The 20,675-nt window shown below is 41.0% G+C and overlaps 1 protein-coding gene across 8 annotated transcripts in view; it reads right to left on the bottom strand.

Moving 5' to 3' along the window:
* Positions 1-20,675, bottom strand: part of DOCK3 (dedicator of cytokinesis 3) — a 735,684-nt gene that overhangs the window by 128,865 nt on the left and 586,144 nt on the right. For all 8 annotated transcript variants that reach the window (XM_033208879.1, XM_033208884.1, XM_033208901.1 and 5 more), the window contains 3 exons: positions 14,938-15,021; positions 13,791-13,891; positions 4,176-4,257 (listed from right to left, as the gene is read on the bottom strand). In XM_033208879.1, the coding sequence (XP_033064770.1) occupies positions 4,176-4,257; positions 13,791-13,891; positions 14,938-15,021 (267 nt within the window). The remainder of the gene's footprint in view (positions 1-4,175; positions 4,258-13,790; positions 13,892-14,937; positions 15,022-20,675) is intronic.

Raw genomic sequence — 20,675 nt, 5'->3', positions numbered from 1 at the left:
GCTAAAAACTCTCAATAAACTACGTACTGATGGAACGTATCTCAAAATAATAAGAGCTATTTATGACAGACCCACAGTCAATATCATACTGAATGGGTAAAAGCTGGAAACATTCCCCTTGAAAACTGGCACAAGACAGGGATGCCCTCTCTCACCACTCCTATTCAGCATAGTGTTGGAAGTTCTGGCTAGGGCAATTAGGCAGGAGAAAGAAATAAAGGGTAATCAATTAGGAAAAGAGGAAGTCAAATTGTCCCTGTTTGCAGATGACACGATTGCATATTTAGAAAACACCATGGTCTCAGCCCCAAATCTCCTTAAGCTGATAAGCAACTTCAGCAAAGTCTCAGGATAGAAAATCAAAGTGCAAAAATCACAAGCATTCTTATACACCAATAACAGACAAACAGAGAGCCAAATCATGAGTGAACTCCCATTCACAATTGCTTCAAAGAGAATAAAATACCCAGGAATGCAACTTACAAGGACTTCTTTAAGGAGAACTACAAATCACTGCTCAACAAAATAAAAGAGGACACAAACAAATGGAAGAATATTCCATGCTCATGGATAGGAAGAATCCATATCGTGAAAATGGCCGTACTGCCCAAGGTAATTTATAGATTCAATGCCATCCTCATCAAGCTACCAATAACTTTATTCACAGAACTGGAAAAAACTACTTTAAAGCTCATATGTAACCAAAAAAGAGCCTGCCTTGTCAAGAAAATAAATCCTAAGCAAAAAGAACAAAGCTGGAGGCATCACACTACCTGACTTCAAACTATACTACTAGGCTACAGTAACCAAAACAGTATGGTACTGGTACCAAAATAGAGAGATAGACCAATGCAAGAGAACAGACCTTCAGAAATAACACCACACACCTACAACCATCTAATCTTTGACAAACCTGACAAAAACAAGAAATGGGGAAAGGATTCCCTATTTAATAAATGGTGCTGGGAAAACCAGGTAGCCACATGTAGGAAGCTGAAACTGGATCCCTTCCTTACACCTTATACAAAAATTAATTCAAGATGGATTAAAGACTTAAATGTTAGACCTAAGACCATAAAATCCCTAGAAGAAAATCTAGGCAATACCATTCAGGACATAGGCATGGGCAGGGACTTCATCACTAGAACACCAAAAGCAATGGCAACAAAGCCAAAATTGACAAATGGGATCTAATTCAACTAAAGAGCTTCTGCACAGCAAAAGAAACTATCATCAGAGCGAACAGACAACCTACAGAACGGGAGAAAATTGTTACAATCTACCCATCTGACAAAGGGCTAGTATCTAGATTCTACAAAGAACTTAAACAAATTTACAAGAAAAAATCAAACAACGCCATCAAAATGTGGGCAAAGGATATGAACAGACATTTCTCAAAAGAAGACATTTATGCAGCCAACAGACATGAAAAAATGCTCATCATCACTGGCCATCAGAGAAATGGAAATCAAAACCACAATGAGATACCATCTCACACCAGTTAGAATGTCGTTCATTAAAAAGTTAGGAAACAACAGGTGCTGGAAAGGATGTGGAGAAATAGGAATACTTTTACATTGTTGGTGGGACTGTAAACTAGCTCAACCATTGTGGAAGACACTGTGGCGATTCCTCAAGGGTCTAGAACTAGAAATACCATTTGACCCAGCCATCCCATTACTGGGTATATACCCAAAGGATTATAAATCATGCTGCTATAAAGACGAATGCACATGTATGTTTATGACGGCACTATTCACAACAGCAAAGACTTGGAATCAACCCAAATGTCCATCAATGATAGACTGGATTAAGAAAATGTGGCACATATACACCATGGAATACTATGCAGCCATAAAAAAGGATGAGTTCATGTCCTTTGTAGGGATATGGATGAAGCTGGAAACCATCATTCTGAGCAAACTATCGCAAGGACAGAAAACCAAACACCGCATGTTCTCACTCATAGGTGGGAATTGAACAATGAGAACACTTGGACACAGGGTGGGGAACATCACACACCGGGGCCTGTCGTGGGGTGGGGAGAGGGAGGAGGGGGGAGAGATAGCATTAGGAGATGCTATCTAATATAAATGATGAGTTAATGGGTGCAGCACACCAACATGGCACGTGTATACATATGTAACAAACCTGCACGTTGTGCACATGTACTCTAGAATTTCAAGTATAATAATAATAATAATAAAACAAAAACAAAAACAAAACCCAAGCCCTTTCCCATCTAGGCTTTTAAAGATTCTGTTTCCTCAGTCTGGAGTGCTCATTCCTTAACTCTTAACACTGACTTCAGCTCAGAGATCACCTCCTCAGAGAAGGTTTCCCAACCCTTGATTTGAAGTAAACCCCCTTTCTAGCTAGTCTGTTCCATGATCTTGTTTATTTACTTCATAGTACTCAACTATTTTTTTTTTTTCTTGAGATGGAGTTTTGCTTTGTCGCCCAGGCTGGAATGCAGCGGCACGATCTTGGTTCACTGCAACCTCCGCCTCCCAGGTTCAAGCAATTCTCGTGCCTCAGTCTCCCGAGTAGCTTGGATTACAGTTGCATGCCACCATGCCCGGTTAATTTTTGTATTTTCAGTAGAGATGGGGTTTCACCATGTTGGCCAGGCTGGTCTTGAACTCCTGACCTCAGGTGATCTGCCCGCCTTGGCTTCCCAAAGTGCTAGGATTATAGGCGTGAGCCGACATGGCCAGCCAAGTTTTTTTTTTTTTTTAAACTGACTTTGTAAGCCAAGGTTGGTGGCAACATTAATTAGAATTATGATAAATACATGTATTTATCTGTTTTACATATATTGTACGTCTTTCCCCACTTGAATGAAAGTACTATTAAGCCCTAGCCATTTTTGTTTGGGCCCCTGCTGAAACTCCAGTGGTTAGTACAATGTCTGAAGCATGGCAGGTATCAAGCAACATTGACTGAATGATTAAACGAATTATTTTTAGGAGAAATCAACTTCTGTGCTGCCTTCTCCAGTATCCTTAAGCAATTATTTTTTAGGCTCATATAGAATCTTTTGCATTTAACTCAACTTTTATCCACTCAAATATTGTGTTAGGCACCTGACAGGTGCCAGGGTTCTGAGAAGAGGAGAACACAGGCCCTTTCCTCACATGCCTCAGCACCCTGCCCTACACTTGTGTTTGTGCCTCCCCTTAGGACACTGCACATATGTTCTTCAAGAAGATGGGCTGATTTTACTCATCGTTGCATCTCAGCCCCTAGGACAGATGGTACTGCTCAGTAAACATTTGTGTGAAAGAGGACAGAAAAGAACTTTGTAGCCTCAGATTTTTACAGAATGTGCAAAGAAGAAGCAGGGTAAATGCAAATCTATGATTTGATTTTGCCCCTTCAGTCTGATAATGCTTGAGAAGACATTGTGCTGCACCTGTTAAACATGTGGAAAAGGACAAAAACATAGGTCCAGTACTTTGTGCAGGTGATGTGATATTAAAAGAGGACAGAAATAAAGCAAAACTAATTTGCTTTTTTTTTTTTCAGAAGCAGTAGCCATGGAAAGAAGTTACCAGACAGTGGAGTTAACTCAAAATGAGAACAGTCCCCTGTCAATTGGAGCTACCCAGCAATACAAAGGGCTGCCTTGTCAGGGAACCTGTCCAAGCAGGAATGCTGACAATGGTCACGACCATGGAAGACCACAGGTTCTTCCTAAGGCCACAATTTTAAGATTATCTTCTTCTGAACAAATCCACATACAGTGCATCCACTCAGCTTTTTTTACTTAAAACAGTTCAAAAAATGAATGCTTAGTAACTACCAAAAAAGAGAACACTATTAGAGGATCTCAATTCAATCAACGTTGCCACCAACATTGGCTTAGAAGGAGTTACTATACTTTAGCCAGTGGTAGAAAGGACTGATACTATGGGTAGAAATCAGGCAGAGGAGGATAGCCAGGAGCTATGTGCACATCATCTCTCCCTCCTTCTTTAAAATTACCAGGAATAAAGGTTTTCCGGGACAAAATCAAGGTAAAGAAAGAGAAATTATGTGGATCAAGACAGTAATTCCTGAAAGTAGGCCAGGTACTGTGATGTCAACATTTGTCCTGCACATTATATCATTGAGATAACTCACAAATAATTGCATGAGTGGGTCTCTTATGTATGGAGAGGTTAGTACATTACCCGCATGGCTTCTTGAATGTGGTCCTGTCGAATCAGTTCTGCTGAGCAGTCCATATACCACTTCAAACAGCGGATGAGCTCCCTGGGAAAGAGAATAGTTCCAGAGACCCCACTTTAATTCAAAAGTAATGCAGACTGAAATGTTTGTAGCCCTGAATTAGGCAAATAGGAAATAATATTCTGCTGATAAGCTAGAAAGGAATGGCAGATCCATTACAGCTTTGGAATATTCAGGTCGCCTGAGAACAAACAACACTCTTTGTCCATAGGAGTTGCCACATTTTAAACAGCAACTAAAATGACTTTTCCCCCACTATCTCTGACATACATTTCTTTTTGATTACAAGAAAGTTTCCACCCAAGTCTGGGCAACATGGTGAAACCTTATCTCTACAAAATAATACAAAAATTAGCCAGGCATGGTGGTGCACGCCTGTAGTCCCAGCTACTCAGGAGGCTGAATCAGGTGGATCAATTGAGCCCAGGAGGTAAAGGCTGCAGTGAGCCATGACTGTGCCACTGCACTCCAGCCTGGGCAACAGAACAAGATCTCATCTGAAAAAAAAATTTTTTTTTCCTAAAGACCTGGACTGGATGTGTATATTTTTGTTTTGTCTTAAATTGCTAGGTTTTCAGAACATCTGATACCAGCTAGTAAATAGTAGACTCTGAATAAAAGTATGCAGTCCCAGGAGTCCCTACTCACAACCCCTGCTCTATCCCATCTATCTTATTTCCTTAGGACTAAGTCATCTGAATGGAATGAGATTACTGGGTCAGAAGGTCTGCATATTTATATGGCAACAGAGCACACAGGTCAGGAGTATAGGCTGTGGATATTCTGGAGCCTATCAATATCTAGTTTTGTATCATTGAATGAGTTATTTAATCCCCTGTGTCTCGTTCTCTTCAATGAAAATATGGGGAAACGGTACATCTCAAAGTTATTGTAAATACTAATAGAATGATGCACATAAAGCACGTAGTACAGTCCACTCTCCAAAGTGACATTAAAGTATCAGAGTTCCAGTGACTCCATAGCCTTGCCACCACTGGGTTTTATTTATATTTTCAATAATTATGTTAATTTCATATAAGAAAATGGTGATTTCTGGCTGGGTGTGGTGGTTCATGCCTGTAATCCCAGCACTCTGGGAGGCTAAGGCGGGCAGATCATGAGGTCAGGAGTTTGAGACCAGTCTGGCCAACACAGTGAAACCCGATCTCTAGTACTAAAAATACAAAAAATTAGCTGGGTGTGGTGGTGTGTGCCTGTAATCCCAGCTACTTGGGAAGCTGAGGCAGGAGAATCATGTGAACCCAGGAGGCAGAGGTTGCAGTGAGCCAAGAACAGGCCATTGCACTCCAGCTCAGGTGACAGTACAAGACTCTGTCTCAAAAAAAAAAAAAAGAAAGAAGGAAGGAAGGAAGAAAGGAAGGAAGGAAGGAAGGAAAGACGGAAAGAAAGAAAAGAAAGAAAAGAAAGAAAAGAAAGAAAGAAAGAAAGAAAGAAGGAAAGAAAGAAAGAAAGAAAGAAAGAAAGAAAGAAAGAAAGAAAGAAAATAGTGATTTCTTATTGCTTTAATGGTCTTATTTATTTTTTTCTTTGAGACAGACACTTGCTCTGTCAACCAGACTAGAGTGCAGTGGCGTGATCTCAGCTCATTGTAACCTCTACCTCCAGGATCCAAGCAATTCTTGTGTCTCAGCCTCCCAAGCAGCTGGGATTACAGGAAGGGGAGGATGCACCACCATGCTTGGCTGATGTTTGTATTTTTAGTAGAGATGGGGTTTCACCATGTTAGCCAGGCTGGTCTCGAACTCCTGGCCTCAAGTGATCCACCTGCCTCAGCCTCCCAAAGTGCTGGGATTACAGGTGTGAGCCACCATGCCTGGCTTGCTTGAATGGTCTTAGATAACCTGTGTTTCTGACATTTGTTTACTAGTTATATAAACTCCTTTATTAACTGTCTTTTTATATTCTTCGACTTTTTTTGTGGGTGCTATTTTAGCTATTCAAATGTTTCTCATGGAAAAAACAAGATATTTTTAGCAGCTTTACCATCATTTCCTAGAAGTAAAAGTATAGCAACTATGTAACAAACTATAGTTTGAAATATCAGCTGAAAGCCCACAGCTAACATCAAACATAAGGGTAGAAGACTGAAAGCTTTTCATCTAAGATCAGAAACAAGATAAGGCGGAGCTTGCAGTGAGCTGAGATCCGGCCACTGCACTCCAGCCTGGGAGACAGAGCCAGACTCTGTCTCAAAAAAAAAAAAAAAAAAAGAATGTTAGTTTTTGACATTTTTATTCAACATAGTACTGGAAGTCCTAGCCAGTGAAATTAGGCAAGAAAAAGAAATAAAAGACATTCAAATTAAAAAGGAAGAATAAAATGCTCTGTTTTCAGATGATATAATCTTATATGTAGAAAACCCTAAAGAATCCCCCAAAAAACCTGTTAGAACTAATAAATAAATTCAGTAAAGTTGCAGGACACAAAACCAACACAAAAAATAAAATGCATTTCTATATGCTAAAAATGAACAATCTGAAAATGAAACTAAGACAACAATTCCATTTACAATAGCATCAAAAAGAATAAAATACTTAGGACATATTTAAGGAGACAAAAGAGTTTTATACATGTTGCTTAAAGAAATAAAAAATAGCAATAAATGGAAATACATCTTATATTCATGAATTAGAAGGTTTAATATTGTTATTAAAGATGTAAATGCTACCCAGTGATCTACAGATTCAATGCAATCCCTAACACAATTCCAATGGTATTTTTTGAAGAAAAAAAAAAGTCCATCCTAATAAGGAATTACAAGTGACTTGGAATAGCCAAAAGCATCTTGAAAAAGAGGAACAAAATTGCGGTCTCATACTTCCTAATTTCAAAACATCACAAAGCTACAGCAATCAAAACAACGTTGAATTAAAATAAAGACATATTTATAAAACAATGGAAAAAAATAGGCCAGAAATAAAGCCTCACATATGTGGTCAAGGGGCCAAGGTATCATCCTTTTGACAAGGATGCCAAGACCATTCAGTGGGGAAAAGACAGCTTCGATAAATGGAACTGGGAAATTGGATATCCACATGCAAAAAGAATGAAGTCAGACACTTATCTTACATAATATACAAAAATTAACTCAAAATGGATCAAAGACCTAAATGTAAGGGCTAGAATTATAAAACGCTTAAAAAAAAGACAGGTGAAAGCTTCATGACATTAGGCAATGATTTCTTGAAAATGACACCAAAAGCACAGGCAACAACAAAAACAAGGTAGACTACATCAAAATTTTAAAAACTTTTGTGTCTCAAAGGACAAAATCAACAGAGTGAAAAGGTAACCAAGTGACTGGGAAAAATATTTATAAATCCATATAACTGATAAGGGGTTAATATCCAGAATATATAAAGAACTCTTATAACTCAACAATAAACAAATAATCTCTTTTTAAAAAATGGGTGAAGGACTTGAATAGACATTTCTCCAAGGAAGATAATTAGGGAAACACAAATAAAAAACATAAAGAAATATCACTTTACACCCATTAGGGTGGTTACTATCAAAAAAAAAAAAAAAAAAACCCAGAAAGCAGCCTGGCCCTCAATGGCTCTGGAGGAAAGGTGAGTGAACTATTAAGGAGCAACTTGCTCTTACCAATGGCCTCTGGAACCCTGACAGAAGGAGAACCCTCAACTACCACAGATACTTGAGTTGGCAGGGAGAGCTGCTTAGAGAAGTGGTAGGGGTAGCACACCAGCTGATGTGGAGCCCAGGGGGGTTGGTGTGGGAGTGTCTGCAGTAGTGCACAGCCAGGGATGGCCATCCCCTTAGTCTCGACTTGCTCCCATGGGAGACTTCAGTCCTAGGGGAACTGTTGGTCTTGAACTCTGTAGGGTGGTCCTGCCCATCAGATGGGGCTGGTCTATCCTGAGCACTCCTTGATCGGCTAGCCTCTCCTGGGGCCCAAGTCTGGCCATACCTGCTTGCAGGGCAGCCTCAGGTGACCTGGGGGCCCCACATCATAGTTTCTACACAGACCGTGCTTGACAGTGGGGAGAGCTCCACTGCGGCGACCCTATGCCACGCACCAGCCCGCATGCCCCCTCCCCATGCTGCAGCTTCCCCAGGACCCATGGCAACTCTCCACAATGCTTTACTGGTCTGTGTCTGCACTGGCAGGTTTTGCTTTCCTTTTTCCATTAAAAAGTGGGCTAGCATGTAGGAGTGCAGCCTGCCCCCTGCTCCCACCACCACTGCAGATAGAGCCTTGGTGGGCACAGAGCCAGCCAGCCCTGCCCCTGCCAGTGGCCCACCCTTGCCCTAACACTGTGCAGAGAATAGCAGACCCTCCCCTATCCTGAGTGATCACTTCTGCTTGCAGGACACAAAGAAAGCACCCAGACCTTCAGTGTCCCAACCCTGAGCCATCACCACCTCTACTGTGACTGTGCAAAAGTTGCCAGCAGGGGCCCCAGCTCTGGCCAGCTGTGCTGCCTCTGCCACCTTGGTCAATGCGTGCAGGGAGGCAGGGACCCCGGCACCAGCACCTGCTAGCACTCTGCCACAGGTGACTCTGCCACAGCTGCTGTACCCACTGCTGCTGGCACATGTGAAAGGGGATAGATCCAGCTGTCACTGCACTATGAAATACTTTGGCTTACACCACCCAGCCAAAGTGAAATGGTCAGCAGTCTGGGAGCATCTCAGCCTACCCAGTACAGTGGATTTCTAACCTTGAGGAGCCAGAGAACAAAGTTGGGGCCCAATACAAGTCCCCAAGTTGTATTAGAGTGCACAGTCCAGGAGTTAGGAGTTGAGCACTGTCCCCTAAAATGTTCCAGAAATGAATCCAGCTGGCTGAATCCACCTTACACCACAATCAAACACTCAAGGTCATCAAATAGGATAAAAGGAAAAAAAACCAAAACTCATCCAAAGGACAGCAACCTCAAAGATTGAAGAGTGACAAGCCCACAAAGACGAGAAAGAACCAGCACAAAGACCCTGGCAACTCAAAAAGCCTTCTTTCCTCCAAATGATTGCATCACCTCTCCAGCAAGGGTTCTGAACTGGGCTGAATGGGCTGAAATGACAGAAATAGAATTCAGAATATGAATAGGAATGATGATCATGGAGCTACAGGAGTATGCTGAAAGTTAATCCAAGGAAGCTAAAAATCATGATAAAACAATGCAGTAGCTGACAAACAAAATAGCTGGTATAGAAAAGCATGTAACTGACCTGACAGAGCTGAAAAACAGTCTACAGGAATTTCAGAATGCAGTTGCAAGTATTAACAGCAGAACAGACCAAGTTCGGGAAAGAATCTCAGAGCTTGAAGACTGGCCTTCTAAAATATGACAGTCAGACAAGAACAGAGAAAAAGGAATGAAAATGAATGAACAAAACCTCTGAGGAATATGGGATTATGTAAAGATACCAAATCTACAACTCACTGGTGTCCTTGAAATAGACGGGGAAAATGGAACCAACTTAGAAAACATATTTCAGGATATCATCCATGAAGACTTCCCCAACCTAGCTAGAAAGGCTAACATTCAAATTCAGGAAATGCAGAGAACCCTAGTAAAATACTTCACAAGAAGATCATCTCTAAGATACATATTCATCAGATTCTCCAAGGTCAAAATGAAAGAAAAAAATGTTAAAGGCATTTAGAGAGAAGGATCAGGTCACCTACAAAGGGAAGCCCATGAGACTAAAAGTGCACCTCCCAGTAGAAACCCTACACATAGGAAGAGACTGGGGGCCAATATTCAACACTCTTAAAGAAAAGAAATTCCAACAAATAATTTCATCTCCAACCAAACTAAGCTTCGTAAGTGAAGGAGAAATAAGATCCTTTTCAGACAACTAAATGTTGAGGGAATTTGTTACCACCAGACCTGCCTTATAAGAGCTCCTGAAGGAAGCACTAAATATGGAAAGAAAAGACCATTACCAGCCACAACAAAAACACACAAGTACACAGACCAGTGACAATATAAAGCAACTACATAAACAAGTCTGTAAAATAACCAGCTAACATCATAACCGGATCAAATCCACACATATCAATACTAACTTTGAATATAAATGGACAAAATTTTCCAATTAAAAAGCATAGAGTGGCAAGCTGGATAAAGAACCCCAACCCATTCGTATGCTGTCTTCAGAGAGATCCATCTCACATGCAGTGACACAAATAGGCTCAAAATAAAGGGATGGAGAAAAATCTACCAAGCAAATGGAAAACAGAAAAACAGTAGGGGTTGCAATGCTGATTTCAGACAAAACAGATTTCAAACCAACAAAGATTACAAAAGACAAAGAAGGGAATTACATAATGTTGAAGAGTTCAACCAGAAGACTTAACTCTCCTGAAGCATATATGCACCCAACACAGGAGCACCCAGGTTCGTAAAGCAAGTTCTCAGAGGACTTCACAGAGACTTAGACTCCTACACAATAATAGAGGGAGACTTCAACACCACACTGACAATATTAGACCTATCATCAAGACAGAAAATTAACAAAGATATTCAAGACCTACATCAGCACTAGATCAAATGGACCTGACAGACATCCTACAGAACTCTCCACTCAAAAGCAACAGAACATACATCTGTCTCATTGCCATAAGGCACATAGTCTAAAATTGACCACATAATTGGGACACAAAACACTCTTCAGCAAAATCACTGAAATCACACTCTCTCAGACCACAGCAAAATCAAATTAGAAATCAAGACTAAGAAATTCACTCAAGGCCGGGCGCGGTGGCTCAAGCCTGTAATCCTAGCACTTTGGGAGGCCGAGACAGGCGGATTGCGAGGTCAGGAGATCGAGACCATCCTGGCTAACACGGTGAAACCCTGTCTCTACTAAAAACTACAAAAAACTAGCCGGGCGAGGTGGCGGGCGCCTGTAGTCCCAGCTACTCGGGAGGCTGAGGCAGGAGAATGGCGTGAACCCGGGAGGCGGAGCTTGCAGTGAGCTGAGATCCGGCCATTGCACTCCAGCCTGGGCGACAGAGCGAGACTCCGTCTCAAAAAAAAAAAAAAAAAAAAAAAAAAAAAAGAAATTCACTCAAAACCATAAAATTACATGGAAATGGAATAACTTGCTCCTGAATAGCTTCTGGGTAAATAATGAAATTAAGGCAGAAATCAACAAGTTCTTTGAAACTAATTAAAATAAAGATGCAATATTCCAGAATCTCTGGGACACAGGTAAGGCAGTGTTAAGAGGGAAATTTATAGCACTAAATGCCCAAATCAAAAAGTTAGAAAGACCTCAATTTAACAGCCTAACATCAGAACTAAAAGAACTGGAGAACCAAGAGCAAACCAATCCCCAAACTAGCAGAAGACATAAAATAACCAAAATCAGAATTGAATTAAAGGAGATTGAAACACAAAAAAACCATTCAAAAGATCAATGAATCCAGGATGATTTTTTGAAAAAAATAAAATAGACTACTAGCTAGACGTATAAAGAAGAAAAAAGAGAACATTCTAATAAATACAGTCAGAAATGAAAAAGGGGATATTCCCTTTGACCCCCACAGAAATACAAATAACCATAAGAGAATATTATGAACACCTTTATGCACATAAACTAAAAAATCTAGAAGAAATAAATAAATTCATGGACACAAACACTCTCTCCCAAGAGTGAACCAGGAAGAAATGGAATCCCCGAGCAGACCAATAATAAACTCTGAACTTGAGTCAGTAACAGCCTACCACCACCACCACCACCAACAGCCCAGGACCAGACAGATTCACAGCCGAATTGTACCAAATGCACAAAAACATGAGGCCAGCAGCTGGGCGTGGTGGCTTACACCTGTAATCCCAGCACTTTGGAAGGTCGAGGCAGGCAGATCACGAGGTCAGGAGATCGAGACCATCCTGGCCAACATGGTGAAACCCTCTCTCTACTAAAATACAAAAAAAAAAGAAATTAGCCAGGCATGGTGGTGCACACCTGTAGTCCCAGCTACTCAGGAGTCTGAGGCAGGGGAATCACTTGAACTCAGGAGGTGGAGGTTGCAGTGAGCCAAGATGGTACCACTGCACTCCAGCCTGGCAAAGCACAAGACTCTGCCTCAAGAAAAAAAAAAAAAAAAAAAGGAGGCCAGCATCATTCTGATACCAAAACCTGGCAGACACACAACAACAGCAAAAAGCTACAGCCCAATATCCTTGATGAATATTGATGCAAAAATCCTGAACAAAATACTGGTAAACCAAATCCAGCAGCACATCAAAAAGCTTTTCCACTACAATCAAGTAGGGTCAAGTAGGGTTTATCGGCCGGGCACAGTATACATCCCAAAGAAGTGAAAGCAGGGTCTTGAAGAGATATTTGTACACCAGTGTTTATAGCAGTGTTTTCAATAGTCAAATGGTGGAAGTAACTCAAGTGTCCACAGATAGGTGAATAGATGAATTTAAAAATGTGGTAAATGGCCACGTGCTGTGGCTCATCACACCTATAATTCCCAGCACTTTGGGAGGCCAAGGCAAGTGGATCACAAGGTCAGGAGATCGAGACCATCCTGTCTAACACAGTGAAACCCCGTCACTTCTAAAAATACAAAAAATTAGCTGGGCGTGGTGGCGGGTGCCTGCAGTCCCAGCTACTCGGGAGACTGAGGCAGGAGAATGGCATCAACCCGGGAGGTGGAGCTTGCAGTGAGCTAAGATTGCGCCACTGCACTCCAGCCTGGGCAACAGAGCAACACTCCGTCTCAAAAAAAAAAAAAAAAAAAAAAGTGGTAAACATATACAATGGAACATTATTCAGTCTTAGAAAGCAATGAATTCTGACCCATGCTAAAACATGGGTGAGCCTTGAAGACATTATGCTGGGTAAAATAAGCTACTCACAAAAGGACAAATACTGTGATTACACTTACATGAGGTACCTAGAGTAGTCAAACTCATAGAGACAGAAAGTAGAACAGAATGGTGGGTGCCAGGGGATAGGGGAGGGGAGAATGGGGAGTTATTTTTAATGATTACAATATTTCAGTTTTGTAAATGAAAAGAGTTTTGGAGATGGATAGAGTTCTGGTGATGGTTGTACAATGATGTGAATGTACTTAATGTCACTGAACACTACACTCAGAAAATGGTTAAGATGGTCAATTTTATGTTACGTGTATTTTATCAAAATTACAAATACAAAGTTTTTAAAAAGTCAGCTGAACTTTTTTTTTTTTTTTTGAGACGGAGTCTCACTCTGTCGCCCGGGCTGGAATGCAGTGGCCGGATCTCAGCTCACTGCAAGCTCCGCCTCCCGGGTTCACGCCATTCTCCTGCCTCAGCCTCCCGAGTAGCTGGGACTACAGGCACCTGCCACCTCACCTGGCTAGTTTTTTGTATTTTTTAGTAGAGACGGGGTTTCACAGTGTTAGCCAGGATGGTCTCGATCTCCTGACCTCGTGATCCGCCCGTCTCGGCCTCCCAAAGTGCTGGGATTACAGGCTTGAATGGTGGTTGCAGTTAAACTTTTTTAAAGCCTATATTTCTACTCAAACACAAGTCCTAATGATGATACCAAATGGAACTTACTTGTATGCCAGAGCTCCAGCAAAGTGCTTTTGGATATACGTGTCCATCACAGGTCGAAAGTGAAAATACTTGATGTCTCGGAGCAGGTTGATGATGAACACCTGGGAGATATGGAGAGTAAGCCACCAGGGTTCACTGGAGGCCTCAGATCTATCCCTAGCAGGAAACACAGTCTTCCTTCTCCAAGGAATGGCAAATTGTCAGTGCTTTCCTCTAGCATTCCCCATGGGTAGTGAATATAAGATTTCCATTCTGTGTCTGTATTTCTGTCTTGTCTTTTCTCTAACACCCCAGCCTCCTAATTCAGACCCAGGCTCATCAGTCTCTTCCTGTATTTACTCTGAGCCTCTCCCTTCACAATAATGCTGGGTAGGGAAAGGCAAAACAATATGTGTGCAGATGGCATAAACAATAAGGTATCCCCCAAAACTTGGAGAAGACAGGAGAAAAAGCTTGTCCTCTGAGCCAAATCAGCCTATGAAAGGCTGTGCCCTTCAGAAATGGGGCTGGTGGACAGGGAAGTTAGGACGAAGAAGAGCCAGAGGGGCAAACTATGCAAGTACTCATTCCAACTCTCACCTCTGCTCCCCATCTCTCAGAGTATCTGGCTCTCCTTGAATGTATGGCTCTCCGTGGGACTGGATATATTATGCAAAATGCACTAAACATTCAAATCCCTGTCCATTTTCATTAACCAACCTTCTGAGACTCTAGTTCTGAAACAACTGCATAGATTCTGGACCTGCACAGGTCTCTAGAGACCAGCATTGGTAAGTCTCTGCTTTTCATGATGGTTATATCCTACTCTGTAAGCGAAAAAATGGGCCATCTGATTTCTTGTATTACTCTCTGGGTTTCTGACCTCATGGAGGTCACTATTTCAGGGGCCAGGCATACTGCAATAGTGATGAGATGGAAGATCCAGAAACTATAAAGCCAAGGTCTGGACTTGATCATGTTGGATTCTTCAAATTTGATCTGCCTGGTTGGTTGCTTGGTCTTCCTTGGGCGACACTCCTTAGTCCCTTTTCTATTGGAAACAGCTATATCTTGTGCTGATTCACTCTAATAAATTGCTTCCCTTAAATTTTCTGAAATACATGACAGGAATAATTAATAAAAGTAAAGAGTCGGGAAGGTGACTTACCAGAGACTGAAAAACCAACAGGCCGTACTTCTCTGTATTATCATCCAAAATCACAAAGAGTGTATCTAAGATGTCCTGCAGAAACTGAAACAACATAAAAAGCAGAGGGTTCATGTCTTAGGACCTTACATGCACAAACTTCCATAAACCAATGAATTTAACTTCCAATAAAAAAGTGAAAGATCTCTTAGGATCTCAAAATAACACTTAAAAATCATCTAGTACCCTGACCCTCCACCCAGCTAAGTGATAACTAGGTGGAACTGGGGTGTTGGCTTATAGCCCAAAGGGCCCCAAGAAAGACTTAGAGAGGCTCTTCCTGTTCGGTGGGTGATACATGTCTAAGGAAAGGGCAATGACCTAAAAACCACAGAACATCTATGCAGAATAGCAATTTTGAAATAAAAACAATCTAAGTGATACTGATGCCAAATTTATTTTGAGAAAAAGAGCTCACTTCACCAGTATCCCCAAAAGTTCAGTAGTCTCTTGCTCTCTACTGTGGCCTAACTATATAGAGTATATTTGGATAAGGGTATGGCCAACTAGGCTTTACCTACAGACACTATTTTTTGGTCTAAGAATTAGTATTACAGGAGAAGGGAGAATGCAGTCAATGAGGGCTGTCAGTGGGGGTAAAAAATGTGGCAGTATTTTTGTTGTTGTTTGAGCATGTGACTATTTTTGAAATGCAAAACAAAGGAAGAGAACAATAAATATTGATGGACACTTGCAGCCTTTAAAACTCAAGTATATCCTTCTTCCAGTTTAAAAGATACAATGTTTACAATTCATTTCTGAAAAATATGAGGCAGAAGGTGTAGATAGGGGTAATAATGATGGGTCAAGACTGGTCATGGGTTAACGGTCTTTGGGGCTGGGTTGGTTCTTCATACTATTCTATATACTTCTGCATATGCTTGAAATCTTCCAATAAGAAGTAAATATATTTCAAAATGCTGGCACATTCTCTTTACATTCTCTTCTGTGGGGAAAAGAGAGATCAGACTATTACTGTGTCTATATAGAAAGAAGTAGACATAAGAGACTCCATTTTGTTCTCTATTTGAGATGCTGTTAATCTGTGACCCTACCCCCAACCCTGTCCTTGCAAGAGACATGTGCTGTGGTGACTCAAGGTTTAATGGATTTTGGGCTGTGCAGGGTGTGCTTTGTTAAACAAGTGCCTGAAGGCAGTATGCTTGTGAAAAGTCATCACCATTCTCTTAATCTCAAGTACCCAGGGACACATACACTGCCAAAGGTCGCAGGGACCTCTGCCTAGGAAAGCTAGGTATTGTCCAAGATTTCTCCCCATGTGATAGTCTGAAATACGGCCGCGTGGGAAGGGAAAGACCTGATTGTCCCCCAGCCTGACACCCATGAAGGGTCTGTGCTGAGGACTAGTATAAGAAGAAAGAAGGCCTCTTGGCAGTTGAGATAGAGAAAAGCATCTGTCTCCTGCCCGTCCCTGGGCAATGGAACATCTCGGTGTAAAACCTGATTGTATGTTGTTTACTGAGAAAGGAGAAAACCGCCTTAGGGCTGAAGGTGGGACATGCTAGTGGCAATGCTGCTCTTTATGCACTGAAAAGGTTTATGGAGATGTTTACATATGCATATCAAGGCACAGCACTTTTCCTTAAACTTATTCATGTCACAGAGATCTTTATTCATATGTCTTACTGCTGACCTTTTCCCTACGATGATCCTATTATCCTGCCACTTCCCTTTTTTCTAAGATGATAAAGATAATGATTAATAAATACTGAGAGAACTCAGAGACCCGTGCTGGCGTGGGTCCTCTGTATGCTGAGCGCCGGTCCCCTGGGCCCACTTTTTCTTTCTCTATACTTTGTCTCTGTGTCTCATTTCTTTTCTCAAGTCTCTCATTCCACCTAACAAGAAACACCCACAGGTGTGGAGGGGCAGGCCACCCCTTCATCTTCTAGCTAGCTAGAGACAAATTATTGATGCTAAAACTAGATACGCTGGTAGGATGTTCTCTTCTCAGGAATATAAAAGCTCATCCTTGAAAAGGCAACATACTTCTTAATACCTTGTTTACTGGTGGATGTTTTCAACATTCTTAGAAGGAAAATATGAGTATGAATTTATCTTAAGTTTCAAAACTAGCATTAGATTGTTTTGAATAGTTTAAAAATTTTTATGATAATCTGATCACATAATTAAAACAAAATTCATACATCAACTTCATGAAAGTACATAGTGGTATACAGACTTTAAAACTGTTCCTCATTTGGAAACACTGTGTTGTATATTATTGAGTTAATGGAACTGTGAAAGCAAAATTAGATGGTGCATTTTTTCTAATTCATTTGACACTTGCGATGGCAAAGCTAAGAATGTTCATTATGGACAGGATGCCTCCTGCAGATTTAATCTCTAGTCTACATTCCATTGCTTGCTGATAACGAAAAATACTTCCATTTTCCTCAGTAGAGTTCAGTCCACTGTGTAGGATTCACCTGATGGGCTTTCACCACCAGGAAGTGCCTAGGGTTTTTATTGAGCTAAGGGGAAACACTCTGCCCAGAAAAGCCCTATGAAGGCAACTGGGGACTGGCAGTGTTGATGTCAGCCTGCTAAAGTCATTAGACAGGAAATGTCACAAAGGTACAGTTAACGCAGGGGTAAGAAAGGAAGGTATTACGGACTCCAAGTGAGAGACTAGACAAAATCAGCAGGTACAAGTCAATGAGCAGTATTTGGAGTTCTTAAAATTAGGAGAGTAGAGCCAGAAAGATATCAGGCTTAAATATAGTTTTTAAAAGTTAATAAACTGATATGCTATATACCTTTAAAAACAGAAGCTAACAAAAAAATCCCAAAGTATGATTTCTTGAGTATGACCCCCAAAGCAAAGGCAACAAAAACTGATACAAAAAACAGACAACTTATGGATTGGAAGAAAATATTTCCAAACCATGTATCTCTGATAAGGAACTAATATCCAAAATGTATAAAGAACTCAAACAACTCACTAGCAAGGAAACAACCCAATCAAAAAGATGGGAAAAAGGACCTGAGTAGACATTTCTCAAAAGAAGATACACAAATGGCCAACAGATATATGAAAAAATGCTCATCATCACTAATCACCAGGAAAATGCAAATCAAAACTACAATGAGATGTCACTTCATCCCAGTTGGGAGAGCTATTACCAACAGATAAAACATAACAAGTGTTAGTGAGCATGTGGAGAAAAAGGAATTCTTATGCACTGTTGCTGGGAATATAAATTAATACAGCCATTATGGAAAACAGTATAGAGGTTTCTCAGAAAACTAAAAATAGTATTACCATATAAGCCAGCAATCCCACTACTGGGTATATGTCCAAAGAAATCAAAATCAGTAGGCTGAAGATGTCTTAACATCTTCAGAACACGGGAGATGTCTGCACTTCCATGTTCACTGCAAAATTATTCATAATAGCTAAGAAATGGAAACAACCTAGGTGTTCATCAGCAGATGAATGGATAAAGAAAATGTGGTATATGTTAAAAAAAAAGCCAGTAGCTTTTCTCTATACCAACAACGTTCAAGCTGAGAGCCAAATCAAGAATGCAATTGCATTTACAGTAGCCATACATGCAAAATACCTAGGAATACATCTAATCAAAGTGGTGAAAGACCTCTACAAGCATAACTACAGAATACTGCTGAAAGAGGACAGGTGCAGTGGCTCAGGCCTATAATCCCAGCATTTTGGGAGACCAAGATGGGAGGATCACTTAAGGTCAGGAGTTCAAGACCAGCCTGACTAACATGGTGAAACCTCGTCTCTACTACAAATACAAAAAAAATTAGCAAGGCGTGGTGGCACATGCCTGTGATCCCAGCTACTAGGGAGGCTGAGGCAGGAGAATCACTTGAATCCGGGAGGCGGAGGTTGCAGTGAGCCAAGATTGTGCCATTGCACTCCAGCCTGGGCAACAAGAGCGAGACTCCATCTCAAAACAAACAAATAAACAAATAAATAAATAATACTGCTGGAAGAAATAATAAATGACACAAACAAATGGAAAAACATCCTGTGCTCATGGGTTGGAAGAACTGATATTATTAAAATGGCCATACTGCCCAAAGCAATCTAGAGATTCAACACTATTCCTATCAAACTACCAACATAATTTTTCACAGAATTAGAAGAAACTATTCTAAAATTAATACAGAACTGAAAAAGAGCCCAAATAGCCAAAGCAATCCCAGGCAAAAAGAACAAAGCTGTCGGCATCACATCACCCAGTACCAGGCTACAGTACGAAAAATGCATCATACTGGTACAAAAACAGACACACAGACCCATGGAACACAACAGAGAGCCTCAAAATAAAATAGCCTACCTACAGCCATATGATCTTTGACAAAATCAACAAAAATAACAATAAGGATATAACTCCGTATTCAATAAATGATGCTAGCAGCAAAAGAAATATCAACAGAGTAAACAGACAACCCTCAGAGTGTGAGAAAATATTTGCAAACCATGCATCCAACAAAGGGCTAGTATCCAGAATCTACAAGGAGCTCAAACAGATCAGCAAAAAATCACAAATAATCCCATCAAAACCTGGGACAAAGGACATGAATAGACATTTCTCTAAAGAAGATATACAAACAGCCAACAAATGTATGAAAAAATGTTCACCATCATTAATCATCAGGGAAATGCAAATCAAAACCACAATGAGATACTATCTCATACCAGTCAGAGTGACTATTAAAATGTCAAAAAGCCTGGGCATGGTGACTCACTTCTATAATCCCAGCACTTTGAGAGGCTGAGGCAGGCGGATCACTTGAGGTCAGGAGTTCAAGATCAGCCTGGACAACATGGCGAAACCCTGTCTCTATTAAAAATATGAAAATTAGCCAGGCATGGTGGCACACACCTGTAATCCCAGCTACCTGGGAGGCTGAGGTAGGAGAATCAGTTGAACCCAGGAGGCAGAGGTTGCAGTGAGCTGAGATCATGCCACTGCACTCCAGCCTGAGCAACAGAGCAAAATTCAATCTCTCAAAAAAAAAAAAAAAAAAAAAGGTCAAAAAATAACAGATGCTGTTGAAGCTGCAGAGAAAAGGGAACTCTTATACCTTCTTGGTGGGAATGTAAATTAGTTTAGCTTCTGTGGGAAGCAGTTTGGAGATTTACTAAAAAAAAAAAAAAAACCTAGAACTACCATTCGACCCAGCAATCTTATTACCGTGTATATATCCAAAAGAAGAAAAAATCATCCTACCAAAAAGACCTATGCACTTGAATGTTCATTGTGGTATTATTCACAATATCATAAGACATAGAATCAATCTAGGTGTCCATCAGCAGTGAACTGGATAAAGAAAATGTGGTACATAGGTTGGGTGCGGTGGCTCACGCCTGTAATCCCAGCACTTTGGGAGCCAAAGTGGGCGGATCACGAGGTCAAGGGATGGAGACCATCCTGGCCAACATGGTGAAACCCCATCTCTACTAAAAATACAGAAATTAGCTGGGCGTGGTGGCATGCACCTGTAGTCCTAGCTACTCTGGAGGCTGAGGCAAGAGAATTGCTTGAACCTGGGAGGCAGAGGTTGCAGTGAGCCAAGATTGCGCCACTGCACTCCAGCCTGACGACAGAGTGAGACTCTGTCTCAAAAACAAAAAAAAAAGGACAATGTGGCACATGTATGCTATGGAATACCATGCAGATAAAAAAGAAGAAAACCATGTC

Source organism: Trachypithecus francoisi, unplaced genomic scaffold, assembly GCF_009764315.1.
Source record: "Trachypithecus francoisi isolate TF-2019V2 unplaced genomic scaffold, Tfra_2.0 Lachesis_group0, whole genome shotgun sequence".
Taxonomy (NCBI): domain Eukaryota; kingdom Metazoa; phylum Chordata; class Mammalia; order Primates; family Cercopithecidae; genus Trachypithecus; species Trachypithecus francoisi.
Note: the sequence above shows the minus strand (reverse complement) of the source record. Positions and strands in the feature narration are given on the sequence as shown.